Source organism: Quercus suber, unplaced genomic scaffold (assembly GCF_002906115.3).
Source record: "Quercus suber isolate HL8 unplaced genomic scaffold, Cork oak 2.0 scaffold_753, whole genome shotgun sequence".
Taxonomy (NCBI): Eukaryota; Viridiplantae; Streptophyta; class Magnoliopsida; order Fagales; family Fagaceae; genus Quercus; species Quercus suber.
In genome coordinates this window covers 95,358-114,368 of record NW_027070189.1, presented here as the reverse complement: position 1 = coordinate 114,368, position 19,011 = coordinate 95,358, and the positions used below count along the sequence as shown (strand labels likewise).

Sequence of the window (19,011 nt, the reverse complement as noted above, 5' to 3'; positions counted from 1 at the left end):
ATTACATACTATCTAAAATCATTAGAAGATATGATAAATGAGAAGATTGCAATCATTTGATGTGAGAGATTTTTCTTCATCAGAGGCATAACATAATTATAATTGACATTAAATTCAAACCTACCAATTCCCAATTTTTCGGTTCAACCGACCAGTTTTTGAATTTTCCCGATTTTTGATTGGTTCCTGGTTTATACCCATAACCCATCAGGGTTAAAATGCTAGAGTTCTACTTAGTGGATTGATGCGGTACACACCCGACCATGTGTAAATACTTCAGGTGATTTCTGTTGCCATGATTTAAGGAGGGATGACAATTGGGACTTTTAGGGCATCAAGAGTCCAACCCATCATTTGACAAAATGCCTAAGCCAATCTGAATGTAGGGGGTTGGGGCCTTGGGCTTGGACCCAAGGATTTGAGGTAGATGTATATCATCCACCATTAGATGAAAGAAACTTATATTTTCTTGATATCTGAATAATGATAACAGACTTTGAAAAATTATTCTGATATGAATCAATCTTAGTATTAGTTACATCTGCCTAGAAAGATTATCATCAAGTTAATTGAAAGTCTTCAATTCTTTGGTTTGATTGATCTAATAATATTGTTCTTAATCATTACTGAATGATGTAAAAGAAACAAATGTGACCCATGGGCATTTAGAGGTTTAGTTAAATAACTAATATGTACATTTGGGATCTCGCATTTTTATTGCCTTCTTATTAAAATTATGAAATTGCTACAATTTCGTAATCACTTAGAGCTTTTTATTAATGTATTTTAGTCTATCACACGAGTTTGTGATTATTTAACAAATAAAATTAATGCACACTAACTATTCGACGAAATGCCTCAACCAAAACCCACATCAAAAACCCATAAACGAAACACAACCCATTAATCGGAAACACAATTATGCGCCTTGGTGCCAGGCGCGTGTTGGCGAAGCTCCTCTTTGGGAATAAAAACAGGCCAAGCCTCACCAGCTTCACGGAACATTTGCTCAGTCTCGAGGAATTGACCCTTATCGAGAATCATAGTCCTTATGGTCTGGGCCGGTGTGGATGTGGCATCGTAAACCTCTTCGACTCCATTGATGAAAGTGACGGTGATTTGGGGAGGGTGGTCGTTGGTTCGGCGTTTGACTTGGATTTGACAAGCAGGGTTGGACTCTTTGGCCTTAGAAGCGTTGCACTGTGCCAAGAATTCCATGCACGAGGCTGTGCGTGGGTCCAAGGCATTGAACTCGATCCGAACCCTTGATAGGAACTTCAGCATTATTACTCAACACTCACACTCTCCTCTGCTCAAGATTTCTTGAAAGTAAAGATTCTTAGCGAAAGCAATTTCTGTAGGGTGTAGGTAGCGTTTCAGGAAAATGGAGAGGTCCCAAATCCTACAAAAAGAGAGGCACAAAAAACAGCAAGGAAATTCAATTATTTTTCCTATAAGAGGCTGAATGTTTTCTTTAATAGTTCATCGTCAAAATACAATTATGTGCATTTCATTCCTACAAAGGAAAATTTACACACACCCAATTCTACAATCAGTAGCATGAAAAGGAAACAAAGAAACATTCACAATACTTTCCCTAAAACCTTTCATAATAGAGTGAACAATTAAAAATTAATCACGTGAACAATTATGATTAAGTAAAACAATAAGCTCTATTTCTTCCCACGCCCTTTGCTTGTTGTTTTCGTTTTTCAGATTTTTCATCCCAGTCTCAAGAAACTTGGGTGTGGTATCAAAACAACCCAAAAATCTCATACCTTTTGGAATAGATTCAGATCAAAACAAACCATAAACCCTGCAAAGCTTAAACACCCACCAACTGCTTTGTTTTCAAACAATCCCAAAGCTCAAAACCCAAAAAAAAAAACACTCAGAGAAGAGAAACCAAACTCAACATGACGAAATCAATAAAAAAATAGCATTATACTAATTTATTTTCCTTTGTTTTCCAAGCAACCAAACAGCGCTTATAAAGAAGAAAAAAGATTGAGAAATATTAACCGTGTGTGTATAATTGATTCTAAGAAAAATAACCCCTACTTACAGCGAACAACAAATGAATAAAAAGTTACCTCAAATGATTTTCAGGGTTTCCTGGCGAACAAACAAGCAATACAAAATTTTCAAAAACACAGAAAGTAATAATACAAACGACGCCGTTTGTATGAGTTTGATTAAAAGTGAGTTTACCAAAAGAACACACAAACTGAAAGTGAAAACAAAACCCTGAACTTACCCGAGAGAGTATTGGCCGGAGGCCCGCCGAAAACACCGCCTCTTTCTCTCTCTCTCTCAATCTCTCTTTCCCTCTCTCGCTTTAGGTATTTGTTTTTGTGGGTGGGTTTTTTTTGTTTTTTTGTATTCTTCAGATTCGGGTTTGGGCCTTTGGGCTGACTATAAATAAAATAAAGGGACCGGAGTACTCACATTTTGGGCTCCAAATTGAAGGCCCAATAAAAAAATATCAGATTATTCAGTGAAAGTGTATGCGTGTGTGTTTGTGTTTTTCTTTTTTATCTCTTTTATTTTCTGGCTAAATATAAAATTTGAGAATTATGATAGTTGTTTTTTCTTATCAAATTGTTATATTATATATTGTGTTTGTATATACAACTATATTATATTATAAGCTAATTGTATGATAGTTGTTTTTTTTTATAAAAAAGATTTTAAGTTAATTTTGTCTCATACGGTTAGTGTGCAAGAGTCTTACTCGCTAAGCGTATTTTTTTTCTTTTCTTTTTTTAATATATCAAGTGGGAGAGAGAGGATTCAAATTCACATAGAAGGAAAGTAGCTCCTCATTAAATAGTAGTCCAGTCTTTATTTTTGGGTTTGGGTATTTGATTTTCGGGTTTGATTTTTTGGGTATTTGATTTTCTAGGTTTGGGTATTTGTTCTGGGTTTGATTTTTTGGGTTGTGGGCTGATGATGGCTGCAGAGTTTCGTTGAGCTTGGATATGGTGATTTCAGGTCGTAGGTGTGAGAAAGGGATTCACTGAGCTTGGCTATGGTGTAAGACTGATTTGGGGAAAGAGATGAGTGGTTCACAACATTCACGCACCAAATCAGTTGCTAATGTGGTCACGTGACAATCACGTGTTCACTTATTAGGGTGGGAAAGACACGTGGCTGAGCAGGTATGGCCACAGTGGACAACAGTGCATTTTATATTATTTTTTTATTCACTCTGTCAGCCACGTCAGCCTTTTCCGCTAGTTGGCTGACGGAAAAGACTAAAATGAGACGCACTAATTGGTTTAGGGACTAAAAGTGGTAAAAATAAAATGTATGGACCAAAATGAAAAAAAGTTAAAATATAAGGACTAAAAGTGTATTTACGCCTAAATTATTATTATGTAAGGGACTAGAGTATTACTTTTGGAATTACTCTCCAAAATACTAATCCTTCAGTTAATAAACCCATTATTATGGCATAATTGCTTTCATTACTAATTGTAAGTTAACCCAAAAATGATTATTTATTATGCCTTCAATAATTGTAAGTGCTTAGAGCTTATTGGTCTATTAACATCTTTAGTTAGATTCCAAAAAATTTAGATCGCTAGTGTAATAAAAATTTAGTCAATAGTTTTGTAACTCAATTAATATTCAAATCTCCCTCCATGAACTATTAAATTATTAAAAAAAAATACAAAATTCAGCAAATGTATAAAAAAAAAATTAAGATTTAATTACAAGACATCATGGGAAATTACACATATTTTCACCAATACGTATTTTTTAAAAATACAAATAAGAACAACATTAACAAACAGCTCCTCAACTCTCACGCCTCTCTAATCACTATCTCACGCCTATCTCACTCTCATGGTGAGAGTCTCACCTCACTCAACTCTCAAGCTCACGGTGAGGCATCTGTTCTGCCTCTGAATCCCTCAAATTTTTTTACCCTTCTCACAGCCTCTATTCTGCTTCTCATCCTCACGGTCACGATCTGCTAGACTGCTTCTGGGTTTTTTTTTTTTCCCCCTTTGTCTCGGTCTCGCCCTCTCTGCTTCAGTGGCTTCATCAATCATCAGGTATTGAACTTATCTTCCTTTTTCCTTTGCTTTCGATTTTTGATTACTTGATTATGAATTTTTGAAATCTGGGTTTTTTTTTTTTTTTTCTTTGGTCCATCCTCTGTGCTCTGTGCTTTGCTTCATCAGGTATTTTGATTATTTTCCTTTTTCCTTTGCTTTTGATTGATTCTGTTGGTGATCAATTCTTTTAATATGATTATTTTTGTTCTAGTTAAGTTAGCGTACCTGAATTAATGTGAGGCACTTCTTGCCTAGTATTTATATAGCATACATTATAGGGACTGGAAAACCGATATTTGCTGAATGAATCCATTTATAGGAATGTATTATTTGTATATTTTATAATCAGAAGTATAGCCTTTATTCAAGTTTTGGGCCAAAATTGGAATTTAACCAAGATTTTCCAACTATCTAGTTAGCAGGCAATATTTCCAAACTATATTTTTTACTAGCATCTCAAGTCTAAGAGACTCGATTTAGGATCTATAAATCTAGTATTTGAGGGTCGATTTTCATGTTTTGATCGGGTCTGAGTTGACACTTTTTCTACGTGGCGTCCACATGGAAATTGAGTCTCTAAGACTCAATTTATAAGCCCAGACCATAAAAAAGAACAACAGCACCAACAAAACAAAGAAATCAAAGCCAGAAAAAAAAATGAGAAAGATGTCAAAGAAGAAAAAAAAGCTAAAAAGGCTGCTCTCTTCTCTTTCTTCTTCTTCTTGTCTCATTCCTCTCTCAGTCTTTCTCATGCTTTTGTTTGGATGTGGGTGGTTGTGGGTTCACTGGATCGGGTCGAGACCCAGGCCGTGCGAGCCCCAGGCCGCGCTGGTGAGGTGAGCTTAGAGTCTCTCTCTCTCTCTCTCTCTCTCTCTCTCTGATCTAATTGTATGGTGAGGTGAGCTTAGAGTCTTTCTCTCTCTCTCTGATCTGATTGTATTTTTTTTTAGGTGTTTCAGCGTGTATATGAGAGACTTGAGACTTAAAATTTTTCTAAATTTTTTTGGTTTTCAAATCGAGTCTTAGAAACTCAATTTCCAGGTGGTCGCCACGTGGAAAAAGATGCCACATCAGACGTGATCAGACCATGAAAATCGAGTCTTTGAGACTCGATTTATAGGCCAAAATCAAGTCTCTTAAACTTGAGATGCTAGTAAAAATATACAGTTTGAAAACATTGCCTACTAACTAGATAGTTGAAAAATCTTGGTTAAATTCCAATTTTGGCCTCAAGTTTTGCTACCTTCTCGTTTGAATTGATTTGAAATGGCTACTTGAAAAGATGGTTTCTTTTTTTTTTTGTCCATTTTGCTTTTCATCTGTAAGTGGGTCACTACCCTAACATTGATGTGCGTTAGCTGTGGTTTTCCTCAATCTTGGAAATAGGGTCTCCACAATTTGACTGTTGAGTGAGTAATATTGTAGAGGACCTCTTACCCACAGCTCTCTGGTGATTGAAATACATCCACTGTGGGCTGAGGACAGTGAAACCTCATAATCAAACAATGAAGCAAACTACCAGTTCACAATGTGATGTGAAAGATAGTTAACAAGCTTCTCCTTCGTTCCTCTACCAAATGCATAAAATCATGTGAAGTGCTTATGGCAAGTGTTGTAACCATTTTTTTTATAAGGTTGCAACAGCCCATTTCGTTCTTTGCATATCATCTTCTTTGTTAAAGACAACAAAAAATGTTGGTGTAAAGCATTATATACGATGGGTCCATTGTTGCAGTAATTTTGTTGTTTATTTTTATTTGAAGTCATTTCTATATGCATTAAGATGGATCAAACTCTATGAAGTCATTTCCATTTTCTTTTTTGGTTCAGACAAGTCTTCTATTATTGCCTCACTTAATGGTGTGTGATATGAACATCTATATGAAAATTTGTCTTCTATTATCTTCCATTTTGATTAATTTTTGGGCCTTCCTCTTATGGATCCTGCCTGTATTGAGAGCCTTTTTATCCTCTTGAAATTTCTGGGCTCACTGCAAATTTTTAATTTCCTTTTCACCTCAAACGCTACCTACACCCTACAGAAATTATTTTCGCTAAAAATCTTTACTTTCAAGAAATCTTGAGCAGGTGTGAGTGTGAGTAAGAATGCTGAAGTTCCTATCAAGGGTTTGGATCGAGTTCAATGCCTTGGACCCACACACAGCCTCATGCATGGAATTCTTGGCATAGTGCAACGCTCCCAACTCCAAAGAGTCCAACCCTACTTGTCAAATCCAAGTCAAACGCCGAACCGACGACCACGATCCCCAAATCATCATCACTTTCGTCAACGGAGTCGAAGAGGTTTACGACGCCATATCCACACCGGCCCAGACCACAAGGACTATGATTCTCAATAAGGGTCAGTTCCTTGAGACTGAGCAAATGTTCCGTGATGCTGGTGAGGCTTGGCCTGTTTTAATCCCCAAAAAAGAGCTCCGCCAGCATGCGCCTGGCACCAAGGTGCGTAATTGTGTTTTCCGAATAATGGGTTGTGTTTCGTTTCTGGGTTTTTGATGTGGGTTTTGGTTGAGGCATTTCATCGAATAGTTAGTGTGCATTAATTTTATTTGTTAAATAATCACAAACTCGTGTGGTAGACTAAAATACATTAATAAAAAGCTCTAAGTGATTACGAAATTGTAGCAATTTCATCATTCTAATAAGAAGGCAATAAAAATGCGAGATCCCAAATGTTTTGGAGAGTACAACATTAGTATTATTGATAGGATGCAGGTTAATCTTGTTTACTTAGGATTAACATATCATTAACCATTGCATGAACTGGTCCTGTCTGACTTGAGTTCGTGTTACAATTTGATGTAGAAGCCATTGCTTGAGTATTAGGATGTATTGGCATATCAGTTGAGTAGTGATAAATGTAGAGGTTCCAAAATTATAGTGGTCCTAGTAACCATAAGATTTCTAGGAATTTTCAAACTCACTTTCTGAACTCCCCACTAGTTGAACTATTATAGGTCTCTATATAACAATAGTCAAAAGACAAAATGAATCAAATCTATATGGGGGCTAGTTTTCTAAAAAACTATAATAATGGAAATATACTATATGTCCCTGAAATAAATTGTGCGAGTTTGAATGAGAAGCGCACATATTTTTATGTAATAGAGGTCCTTTTTTTTTTTTTGTTCTTTTTGGTGTATTCTCCTTGAACTCAAAATTGTTTTCTTTCCTTTTCTAGATAGTCAAAAGTAAGCAATATAGAGCATTGTGAAAGTGTGCAACTAAGCTGATAAAATAAGGCAAGGATCATAGGGTTCTACCCACAGTGGCAAAGGATTAGAATTGAAAATTGCAACTAACATGTGTGTGGATTGTGATCAAATAGCCATAAGAAACCAAAAACCAAGAAACCTAAGCATATAAGTAAAATGTAATGCATAGCACATTACAACACTTAGGGAAAATATCATTGGCTGCATATGTAACTTTCAAAGTATCTGGTACCTATTGCTTGATTGGTAGAATTTTGTCATACAGTAAAATACCACTAATTTGCTATAAAGTACAATAAGAAAAGTTATTATTAGTTACATCAAGATAAGGTTTTATCAGTAAAGAGAGCTAGTAAGTGTTTTATGTTTGGTTTTCCATTTAATTCTACAGCTGTGCTGAAATGCTTGCTTAATTTTTAGCTTATTACTTTATGGTCTTCTATGAAGAAAATGATTTAAATGGCCAAGGACTCCCTGGCATCTTTAAATGGGATTTCTATCTTTTTATTTATTTTTTCACTGATATCAAAAATTTGTTGGGAATTCACACCTAATATTCCCCCTTATCTCTTGATTGCCCATTATTTCCTTATACTGTCCAATAGCAATAAAGATTATAAGGGAGTGATCAAACATTGATGTTCAAAAGTTCCAATTAATCTTCAAAATAAAATTTCTAGGTGGTTGTACAATGGCCAGGGACTTGATCCCTGCTTTTACATGGGAAAAAGCAACTACTTTTTCTCTTAAGAGGGAAAATGTGCATATTAGTTTGTTTAACTAAACCTCTAAATTCCCATGGGTCACATTTGTTTCCTTTACATCATTCAGTAGTGATTAAGAACAGTACTATTGGATTAATCAAACTAGAGAATTGAAGACTTTCAATTAACTTGCTGATAATCTTTCTAGGCAAATGTAACTAATACTAAGATTGATTCATATCAAAATAATCTTTCAAAGTCTGTTATTGTTATTTAGATAACAAGAAAATATAAGTTTCTTTCATCTAATGGTGGATGATATACACCTACCTTAAATCCTTGGGTCCAAGTCCAAGGCCCCCACCCCCCTACATTCAGTTTGAATCAGGCATTTTGTCAAATGATGGGTTGGACTCTCGATGCCCTAAAAGTCCTAGCTAAATGTCATCCTTCCTTAAATCATGGCAACAGAAACCACCTGAAGTATTTACACATGTGGTGGGGGGTGTACCGCATCAATCCACTAAGTAGAACTCTAGCATTTTAATGGATGAATTGTGGCTCTCATGAACCACACCTTAACCCTGATGGGTTTCGCATTCAATTGTTAGGCTTTATTATTTTCAGAGCCAAGTTGAATCCTCCTTTTTATATAATTTCTCAAAAATTGTTGGTATAGAGATGATCATAGGGTGTTGGACATGACCAACTCCCAAAATCAAGGCTTGAGGGCTTGGTTAGATATGCGTATCATTTTAAATTTATGTTGTTAAATATGTATGTTTTTATATGTAGTGTTTGTTTGAATGCAAGAGGACAGTAGGTTGTAAAATGGATTAGGAGAATAACAACCACGTATGGGTTGTGGTGTCAAAAGTGCATAATACCCTCATTGCTCTGCTTATGTATTCTTCTGGTAAATGTTCAAAACTGTTGTTGATGGTCATCATGTCCTTACATGTTTGTTATGTCATTCAACTCTAAGTATCCTACAAATAGTGGTGCTGTGCTTTTTAAATATCATATTATATGAGAGGTTTAGTCTGTGCATTGCATGTCTTTTCCTGTCTGTATCCTGGGTAAACTTCTATCTAGGTTAAATAGGAAGGAAGGAGTTGGAAAAAGAGGAAGGAGTTGTGTTTGAATTTAATGTCAATTATAATTATGTTCTGCCTCTAGATGAAGAAAAATCTCTCACATCAAATGATTGCAATCTTTTCATTTATCATATCTTCTGATGATTGTAGAAAGTATGTAATCCTCTACAATATCTTCTGATGATTATAGAAATTATGTAATCCTCTACAAGTTGCTATCTTTTGTGATGTTAGAAATTATAATCACTGTTAACTGAAGGCTAAGGGCTGTGCTGGATGCTTCTTAAATGGCAAAACCATAATCCTTTGAATAGGTAGAAAGTGCATACTTCTATGTTGGAGATAACTTGGCTATATTCTGCTTTGTTGTGTGGCTATGTGAATTCTGATTGGTGGTACTGTGGCGAATTGCATCTCAGCATATGTATATAGCATAGGGTAGACCTTTGTTTTCTCTTGTTGTTGTGTGCATGCTATGTTTGTGGTGTTGGTGCAAAAACAACGGTAATAGAAATAACACAAAGAGAAACTGAAAAAATACTTCTGAATATTATTAACGTAAAGAGAAATTACACAACACTATTTGGACTGAGGCGCGGCACTCGCTCTCTTTAAGGAGATTCAAGCCCTTGGTTGGCTAAACTTTGTAACCGGTGCAGACCTTCTATGACTTGTCTCCCCCAGGATACAACAGCCCAACAAGTGTCGTATGGCTAGAACAACTTCTGCACAAAGTGTTCAAGCCCAAAGCTCCACCAGATAGAACACCCTTCCTTGCCAAGAATCTCTCTAATTTTTTCTTTGTGTGTATTGTAATTTCAGTAACTTGGATTGAGTCTGAATGAGTCTATTTATAGGCTCAATGGGCCTCACGAAATTACTACCCAATTTATTCTAATTAATTAGGTCCATAATTCTGATGTAGTGGGTGTTACAAGATTAATTGCTGGATTTTAATCTAATGGGCTGGAGTTACACAATTAATGGTTTGATAAGGAGTTTCTGAAGAATGAATAGGCCCAAACGGATAGTCCATTAAGTGGGTTAATGGCTCTTTATTTCCATAGTAAAAATGGAGTATTAATTCGGGCCATTTACTCACCAACGGATATGGTATTGCTCTGAATGGGCTGTCAAGTAGGAGGATCCAAGAGGCTGATTCATTTCCAATTTTGATACCTCCACTCTTCACCTCCCCCTTGCGCACGTATCTAGCCCAATATCTGAGTCAATACATTTTAGCCCATTAATCACCACAATTAAAAAGAATAAAAAAGTCTCTCTCCTTTTCAATGTGGGATTAAACATTTTCACTAACTCCTCATCTCCCATATTTACTCCCATATCTTTTCATTTATGTTATTACATTTATTCATTTTATTTATTTAATATTAAAATGCTCCAACAGTGGGTAAGTTAGAATTTACATTTGGTAATTCGTGAGACTGGATGCTGTTTCTGCTCACGGCTTGCAAGAACTTTAATAATTAATTATATCTTCTAATGCTACAAATGTGCCCTTTTTTGCAGCCGAGGAAAGTAGAAGAGAAGAAGCAGTAAATGTATCTTATCTGATATACATATAGCTTGGGATCATTATAGATGGTGGGTAGTCAAATTTTGCTTCACAGAACATTTCATTTTTGGAAAGAAAATGCCATGTCAGACATGATGTTGAACTATTCTTTTGGTTTGTGCTACTAGCATGTTTGTTCTGCTTCACCATGGATGCATCGGGTGAATCACTGTGATTTAATTGAATCCTCGCTGTATGAGTTGTGGATGTTTGGACGTGTTTTGCTCCATTGATTCATCCTTTTATTATGGTTATAAAAGAAAGAGTTATGTGCATAATAAGGGCTCGGTATGGGTACATTAAAAGTTTTTACTTAAAAAATGCCTATACTAGATAACAAAGAAAAGCTAGTCTGCATTTCGCATGCACCAATTTGAATTTATATATTGACACAAGGTTGCAAAGGACCAATACTTTGCCTTTAGGATGGCTTGCAATATTAAGCCGGTTCTCCCAAGGTGATGAGCGTGGAGGGTGAGTTAGATTGTGTGGTTGTCCCGGCCCAATCAATGGTTTTTGTAATAAAATAGCTTTTTTAGTTGTTTTAATTTTTTTAAAAAAAACTTATTTAAAGCCTTGTTATTGTAATGTGAGTCACTCAATTTTTCATTTAAAAAATAAATAAAATTGTTGGTTTTAGCAAAAAGAAAGAAAGAAAGAAAGAAAAATGCGAGCTCTAACATCTTTGCGAAAATATATAATCTCTTCCATTTACGCTACTTTGACATAGGCATCCCCCAAGTATCAACCGAGTAAGGAATTTGCATCTCTTTCCTGTTGAGTTGAGAGGAGGTTTTTATTTTAACTCCCTAATCCCTTCTACTATCGTATAATAAAAGTAAAATATTTGTTTACAAAAAGGGATAAAATTCTAGTACACCAGCACTATATAGAAAAGTACAATTGTTACTTTATAGAAATATTTTTATTGTTTGGCGGTTGTTCCTAATGGTAGTGATAGTGTCTTTGAACGTGTTATATTGTTGTTGGTTTTCAAGTTCGAAATTAATTCTTACGAATAAGTTTTGTAGCTGGTGTATTTTGAGAAATTATTCGACCATATCAATAATGTTTAGTAATCCTCCCACTCAATAATATTGTGCTATGTGTGACAGTTTGTTGAGTCAGATCCTAATCATTAACCCAATCATACATTTTCAAAAAAAAAAAAAAAATCCTTATAATTGGGATGGTGACTAGGATTTGACTCAATAAATTGTCACACATGGTTGCAATTTTATTGAGTGGAAAGACCACTAGGTATTGTTGATGTGGTCCTGCTAGTAGAGTGAATAAATTGTCACTCATGACACAATAATATTGTCACACATGGTCACAATTTTATTGAGTGGAAAGACCACTAGGTATTGCTGATGTGGTCCTCCTAGTAGAGTGAATAAATTGTCACTCATGACACAATAATATTGAGTGAGAGAACTACTAAGTATTGCTAACGTGGTGATTGTCCTAGAAGGGTGAATAATTTCTCGGTGTCTCTCATGCCAAAAATATGTTTCTTTTTGCTCCTCAAATACAAGAAACTTGCTTTAGAATGATACAAGTTGATGGTCATACTGAATAAGAGTCCAAATATCACTTTGCCTTAAGCAGATCTTTAAGCATGGATTGAGAGCTACATTTAACACAGCCAATTTGAGTCCTATTTAGATTATGCGACATGAACCAGCCTATGCAAATGAGCCCATCTTAATGGCATTTTTTTTCTCTCGTAATAAAAGACTGAAGGTGAATTCATGAGTTCAAAAACCGTGTGACATTGCCCATGCACAGATAAGGTTCTCTTTTTCAGCAACACTATAAGGGCTTGGCTCAGTGGGCACAACCCTGCAGTACGACTTGGTATACATTCTAAAAGTTTGCCTAGCTCTATTATTGAAGAAATCATTCGTATGCACTATAGTTGATATGTGGAAGTAGCCAAACTGCTTTCATAAATAAATGTATGAACAAAAAGAATTGTCAATTTACTTTCTAAAAAAAATAAAAAGTCATGAAAACAACTTGAAAATATCCACTTGGAGGAAAATTTTCTGTAATCAGTGGTAATGGATCGAGTTTAGTGGGTTTCCTTACCCAAATAGATTTTTTTTAAAGAGGATTTGGGATGGGTTTGGATTTATATTTCCCTATGATTATACCTCCATTATTAATTTTCTTTACATGTTTCTATAATTAAAAAAGAAGAAGTCTGGTCTCTTTTTCACTTAAAATTTTATTTAATGTAGCTTAAAGTGCTTACTACTGCTTAAGATTTGTTAAATAATATATTGCACGTTCAATCTTAAGTTAAGTGGACATGAACAGCCTCTTTTGACTGATTCATAGTAAGACAAATAAGCGAGTTTAGACGAATTTAAATCTTCAAATATAAATGAGACGAGTTTGTAATTAAATTTCTAAATTTATAAGGGTTTACTATGTACTATATTTAGAGGGTATTTTGGTGTTGAAAAATCATTTCTCGCCTTAAACCTCATTTATTGACATTCTTAAAGACATTTTTTTAGATTCTAAAAAAAACAAAAAAGATGTTTTTTTTTTTTTTTAATAGAGACTCAGGTTTCAAAAGTACTGCTCAAGGCAAAATAAATTAATTTTTAGGGATAATTACAGTAAACCCACCTGTGGTATGGCCCGTTTGCGCTTTGCCTACCCTTGGTTCAAAACTTATCACTTTGCCCATCTGTACTTCAATCCGTTACCCACCCGTTACCGACCTCTGTTAAAATTAGGGGTAAAAATGTATTTTATCTTCACTTTTATGTCTCTCTCCTCTAAAAACAAAAAATAACAGAGAAAACTCAAACAAACAAGATCAAAGAGGGGGGTTTTGTAGCTTGGGTTCAAGAACACACTTGCTCTTGGTATGAACAGTCTTGAGCCAATCAATTCGAATAAAATTTTCATATTCGCACATATCTTAAAAAACATTTACAAAAATCCTACACTTGAAAGTGTTGTACTCTGATTTCACAAAAATCCTTTCAGTCATTCACAAAAATCATACACGACTTCGTTCTCTTTCAAATCTTAAACCAAAACCAAAGCAAACCCCTCTTCAAAACCCAGACCCACCACACCTAGCAACACAAACACAAACCCACTACAACCACAGCAAAGAAAATAAGATAGCAGAGAGAGAGAGGCGGATTGAAGTCACAGTCACTGGAGATGGAACCGTCTGAGTCGATGCAGTCACTGGAGATGCAGTCGCTGGAGATGAAGTGAACCAAGACACCCATGACCTCTTCGAAGTCACTCTTGAGTCCGACCATATCCAGACCCTCGTCACCCACACTCCCCAAATGGTCGACTCCTGGCTCTCCGACATCTACCGCATCCACCGCCGCCGTCTCCACTACCTCATCATCGGCCTCGACTTCGAGTGGCGACCCAGTTGCCACTCTCCAACTCTGCGTGGGTCGACGCTGCCTCATCTTCCAACTCATCTACGCCACTCACTTCCCCAACTCGCTCATCGAGTTTCTCGGCAACGAGGATTTCACTTTTGTTGGAGTTGGGATTGAGAGTGATGTGGAGAAACTGTTGGATGATTATGATTTGAAAGTTGGGAATGTGGTTGACCTTCGTGGACTCGCTGTGGACCGGTTGGGGAACAGGGATTTGAAGAACGCTGGGTTGAAGGGTTTGGCTTGAGCTATGCTTGGACTCGAGGTGCATAAGCCGAGGCATGTAACTTTGAGTAGCTGGAGGTCCTCAGAGGTTGAGAGATGAGAGAGAGAGAGATGACACGGTTGTTGTTGCATAGAGACACAAAACCCCATATTCCAAGCTCTTTAGAAAAAATTCAAACCCTAACTCTTTGATTCATGTTATGTTGTGTTTTGGTTGTAAAAGTTTTTTTTTAACGGAAAAGCCAAAGGTGGGTAACAGATGGGTAACGAATTGAAGTACAGGGGTTGTTGCATAGAGACACAAAACCCCATATTCCAAGCTCTTTAGAAAAAATTCAAACCCTAACTCTTTGATTCATGTTATGTTGTGTTTTGGTTGTAAAAGTTTTTTTTTAACGGAAAAGCCAAAGGTGGGTAACAGATGGGTAACGAATTGAAGTGCAGGTGGGCAAAGTGATAAGTTTTAAACTAAGGGTAGGCAAAGCGCAAACGGGCCAAATCTCAAGTGGGTTTGCTGTAATTATCCCTAATTTTTAATTTTAAAAAAGATATTTGCCTGAAGACAACTAAAATCGAGTGATCAAGAAATGTTTGGATTTGAGCCGTGTATAATAATAATAGCTTTACGCTAGTTCATATTTGTGGATGACGTGAATACAATTATTGGGGTTAGTTAACATGTCATATTCTACAAATCTTAATCTTCCCCCAAGTAGAAAACAAAATATGTTCATAACATCAATTGCATGTTGCTGCATGTGCTTTGTCAAAATGTTACTCTTTAGTTTCTGTAACTTGTAGATCTTAGATCCATAATAATACATCTTCCATGGATCCTTGTTGACTACAAGCCGGCAATATGATAAATAAATAGAACATAAATGGTTGGCACAGAATGCCTTAGGTCAATGCAATCATAATGCATTATGCAATGTGTCATAAGGAGGAGTTAGAATAAACTAGTTAAATATAAAAAATAAAAAAACCTACATGCATTACACTTGCTTGAAATTCTGGTACTAAACTACAAATGATGCCAGATTGGAGCAGATTGGATCAGTTGGGAGCACCCAATTGAAGAGCTTCTCAAATTAAATTTATTTGTTTCTTTTATAGGAGCCAGTCAAGGCTGAAGCCAAAGTCACCAACACACTGACACAATATTTTAATTTTCAAGGATGCATTGTTTCAGAATTTTAATATCTACTTCAAATATTGGAACTAGACTACAAATGGTGCCAGTTGGTGAAGATTGTATTAGGTGGAGTACTCAATTGAGAAATTCAATTGTTTCTTTAAAGGAGTCAAGGTTGAAAGCCAAAATCTCCATTTGACACAATATTCTTCATCTTTGAGGATGCATTGTACAAAGTTTTAATATAACGAATGAATCACTCTGAGATCAGCACAAGAGAGACCTAACTTGGAATTGGATCAAGATCCCTTTTGGCTATTAAGACTTAAATAATTAGCCATTTTTGAATCAAGGTCAAACAAATATTGTTTTTCAAACTTTCATCAAACCATATTGAACCATATTTCTTAATGACTGATGTATTGTTTTTAGAAAAGCAAGAGACAAGAGTAGTAGGTGTTACCTAGATCAACTAGTAAAATCGAGTCACACAAGAAAGATGGAATCCTTTACACTAGGGGAATGAACTTTAAAAGAAATGAAAGAGTTCTCTTATGTAGCCCACAGGCCTGTCTTGACTTCTAAATCCCACAAAAGGAATCAAGTAGTTACTACAAAACTTTGAGTTTAATAGACATTCATGTAATCACATGAAATTAGCAGACCATATCATTAATTGTCATACAAGTACATCAACCACTTCAACCTGGAAAGCACATGGCCAACTGATACACACCAAACCAACTCATTCAAGAGTACATTCTTTACACAGAGCCCTCACATTCAAACACCCATGACACACACACATGCAATCTCATGCATGCACCCGACACAAAATCTGATAATGGGGCGGGTGATGTCTGAAACAAACAGCGGGCATGGGTTTTTACTAGTGATTTGACAAAGAGTAGGTCGGCTTTGGTACCTCCATCAGGCTAGCAAGGCTAAAGCATGGCAGTTCCCCTGTTAAGAAAAATTTGGGAGGACAAAAAGGATTGAGATAAAACACAGCACAGTTGCTTTATACCTTCAATAAGGGCATAATTCTGCAGCTAAGTCTATTTTTATGTCTAGTCAGAAAGTCAAGAATGAAACAGTCCTTGATTGAACCATGTGGGATATGATGAGGACAATATACTGAGATGTGGCCCCAACAAGAAGGTAAATTAAATTGGTACTGAATTGTGTCATACTTCTTCAGTAGCATACAAAGATTAACATGGAGGTCCTCACGAGGAAGTCTTGAGACAGTTATCACAAGGATTAGAACCATATTTGCAGGCTTTCCGATCAAAAGACTCTCCAAAGTGATTGAGTAAGGCTTGTCTCCGACAGTCAGCCTGCAAAACTCAAAAGCATTTTGAGGATAAAACAAGGTTGTACCAATAAACTTGACTGTCTGTAACCAAAAAAGCTGAACCTTTTTTTAAGAAGAGAGAGAGAGAGAGAATGGAGAAGTCAATGGAGTAATGTGCAGTTGCTAACCTTCAGTTCACAATACTGTTGCATTTTCTGAGCTTGAGTCATTGCTGTCTTAAAGCTTTCTTTTTTGTATTTAAGCCCATTCCGCAACATACACACAACCCGGCTAAAATCCTTCTTCTGATATAGAGCAATGCATACTGCAGGGTGATCATCTCTTCCCACCCTACCTGATTCTTGACAATAGCTTTCAATCGATTTGGACATTGTATTGTGGATGACAAATCGCAGAACATTTAAGAGAGAGAGAGATTTAGGTTACATATCTTAAATAAACCAGACCCAAAAGCAACTATGCTGTAAGCATATTACAGATATCAAATGCTGAAATACCAGAGTTAAAAGGATAAGAGTATAATCATACAAGTCAGACCAAAGTAACAGAAAAATTGTTGTAACATTACTTCAGTCATATATATCAACCCAGTCGAGTAGCAACTGCTACACCATCCAGAGTTTTGGTGTGATCCATAATTGACCAACCCAACTGTTGGATCTAATGCTATACTAACATAAATCATGTATGCCACTTTTAAGTCAATTACGCATCTATAGCTATCCCAATCTTTGCAGCTCTTGAAATCAGCCTTTTACTGTGTCTCCAAATAAGAAACTGTAACTCACTGGGCCAGAATAGATAGAGAAACAATCAACTTAAAACTTGGCACATATGATGCACAATTAAATCCAACAATTGGTTTGAGAAAGGATTAAATCTAAACATACAGTGAGAGAGTGGTGTCTCAAAGGAAGTTGATCCCTCCTCTTAGCAATTTAATAATACTCTTTTACCACACCTTAAAATGTTGTTAACTTGATAATTAAAACATAACCATAATCAATTAATGAATGCATCAACAAACTGTAATGGCCATTGTATAAGTGGAATATATCATAATCTTTAAGTAATTTAATAATTTTGGCAAAAAATAATGTAATTTAACAATTTGACAGGTGCAGTCATTTGCAGCTAATAAACTAATCACCAGAGAGAATATTTACCTCATGCAATAGAGAATTCCTAACCGTGGTTGATTGTACAATTGCGCATGACCACAGCATTATTCAAAAATTCTTTAAAAAAGCATTATAGAGGAAGTGCAGAATTTATCTGGACTTACAACATCTGGTTTGTCTATTCCCATTCCAAAAGCAATAGTAGCACATACAATATGGACCTCTCCCATGTGCCACTTCTTTTGAACAGCAACTCTCTGGCGAGGTGCCAAACCAGCATGGTAATATTCTGTCTTAATCTTACATTTCTCATTTAAGAACTTTGAAACCTCAGCACATTCACTTTTTGAAAGGCAGTAAACAATTCCAGACTGATTCTTGAAGCGATCCATTAGTAGTTGTCCAAGCTGCTTCAATGGCTCCTTGGTCTTTCCAATAACTTCGTACTTCAAGTTGGGTCTATCTAAGCTCCTTTCAAGAACCAGAGCACGAGGGATTCTTAAAGCTTTCATTATGTCCTGCAGAAGGTTGTAGACATGGGAAACATTATGTTTCTCCAAAGTCAAAAAAATAGAGAAGTTCACTGTCAATCTTATTACCTCACGAACTGAATGGGTTGCCGTGGCAGTCAATGCCATCACAGGAACATCTGGGAAATTCTGCTTAAGACATCCTAACCCACGGTAATCTGGACGAAAATCATGTCCCCATTGATTGGAAAGAATAAGTAGAGAAATTAGAACAAAACAAATTATATGATTCTCTTGTTTTTCACTAACATGATAAGAGTTGCATTGCTTGACACTTGCTCCAGAACACTGTGACCCAGTTCTTAGCATGTCACAGGATTTTATTAAGAGACCAGTGATTTAAAACATCTTTGATGCTAGGCTACAGTTTCAGAACTATTTGAATTTTAGCATAAAGGTAAGAGTTGCTTTCGCCCACTCAACTTTGTTGTAGCATTTTCATCCAGTTACTAGTCCATCTTTTACTAGTAATTTCAGCAAACTTCCCATTACTTATCAAGATCAGCTGTCACTAATTACTAGTCCATCTTTTAGTAGAGCAAAATACCATTCAAAATCAACAAAGATTTTG

General features: G+C 36.0%; 4 protein-coding genes across 5 annotated transcripts; 2 read left to right on the top strand and 2 right to left on the bottom strand.

Annotated features, from left to right (window-relative positions):
* Positions 1-751: 751 nt before the first annotated feature.
* Positions 752-2,379, bottom strand: LOC111986480 (uncharacterized). Of its 2 annotated transcripts, XM_065766876.1 has the most exons (3): positions 2,258-2,344; positions 2,094-2,115; positions 752-1,402 (listed from the first exon to the last, which is right to left on the bottom strand). In XM_065766876.1, the coding sequence occupies exon 3, from the start codon at positions 1,282-1,284 to the stop codon at positions 904-906; it is 381 nt and encodes a 126-aa protein (XP_065622948.1). In that variant the 5' UTR covers positions 1,285-1,402; positions 2,094-2,115; positions 2,258-2,344; the 3' UTR covers positions 752-903. The 2 variants fall into 2 exon arrangements, with proteins under 2 accessions (XP_065622948.1, XP_023873882.1); XM_024018114.2 differs by lacking the exon at positions 2,094-2,115 and having other exon boundaries at positions 2,258-2,379.
* A 1,407-nt stretch (positions 2,380-3,786) lies between these two features.
* On the top strand, positions 3,787-10,895 carry LOC112012198 (uncharacterized). Its single transcript, XM_065766871.1, is given in 3 exon segments — positions 3,787-4,064; positions 6,143-6,530; positions 10,635-10,895. Coding segments are annotated over 2 exon segments (387 nt in total). The 5' UTR covers positions 3,787-4,064; positions 6,143-6,173; the 3' UTR covers positions 10,665-10,895.
* A 3,046-nt stretch (positions 10,896-13,941) lies between these two features.
* Positions 13,942-14,358, top strand: LOC111985631 (uncharacterized). The gene has a single exon (XM_024017282.1). The coding sequence runs from the start codon at positions 13,942-13,944 to the stop codon at positions 14,356-14,358; it is 417 nt and encodes a 138-aa protein (XP_023873050.1).
* Positions 14,359-16,110: 1,752 nt separating this feature from the next.
* On the bottom strand, positions 16,111-18,749 carry LOC111985630 (ATP-dependent DNA helicase Q-like 1). Its single transcript, XM_065766869.1, has 3 exons — positions 18,077-18,749; positions 16,957-17,183; positions 16,111-16,811 (listed from the first exon to the last, which is right to left on the bottom strand). Exons 1-3 carry the CDS (start codon positions 18,747-18,749, stop codon positions 16,701-16,703), a joined length of 1,011 nt encoding a protein of 336 aa, XP_065622941.1. The 3' UTR covers positions 16,111-16,700.
* Positions 18,750-19,011: the final 262 nt, after the last annotated feature.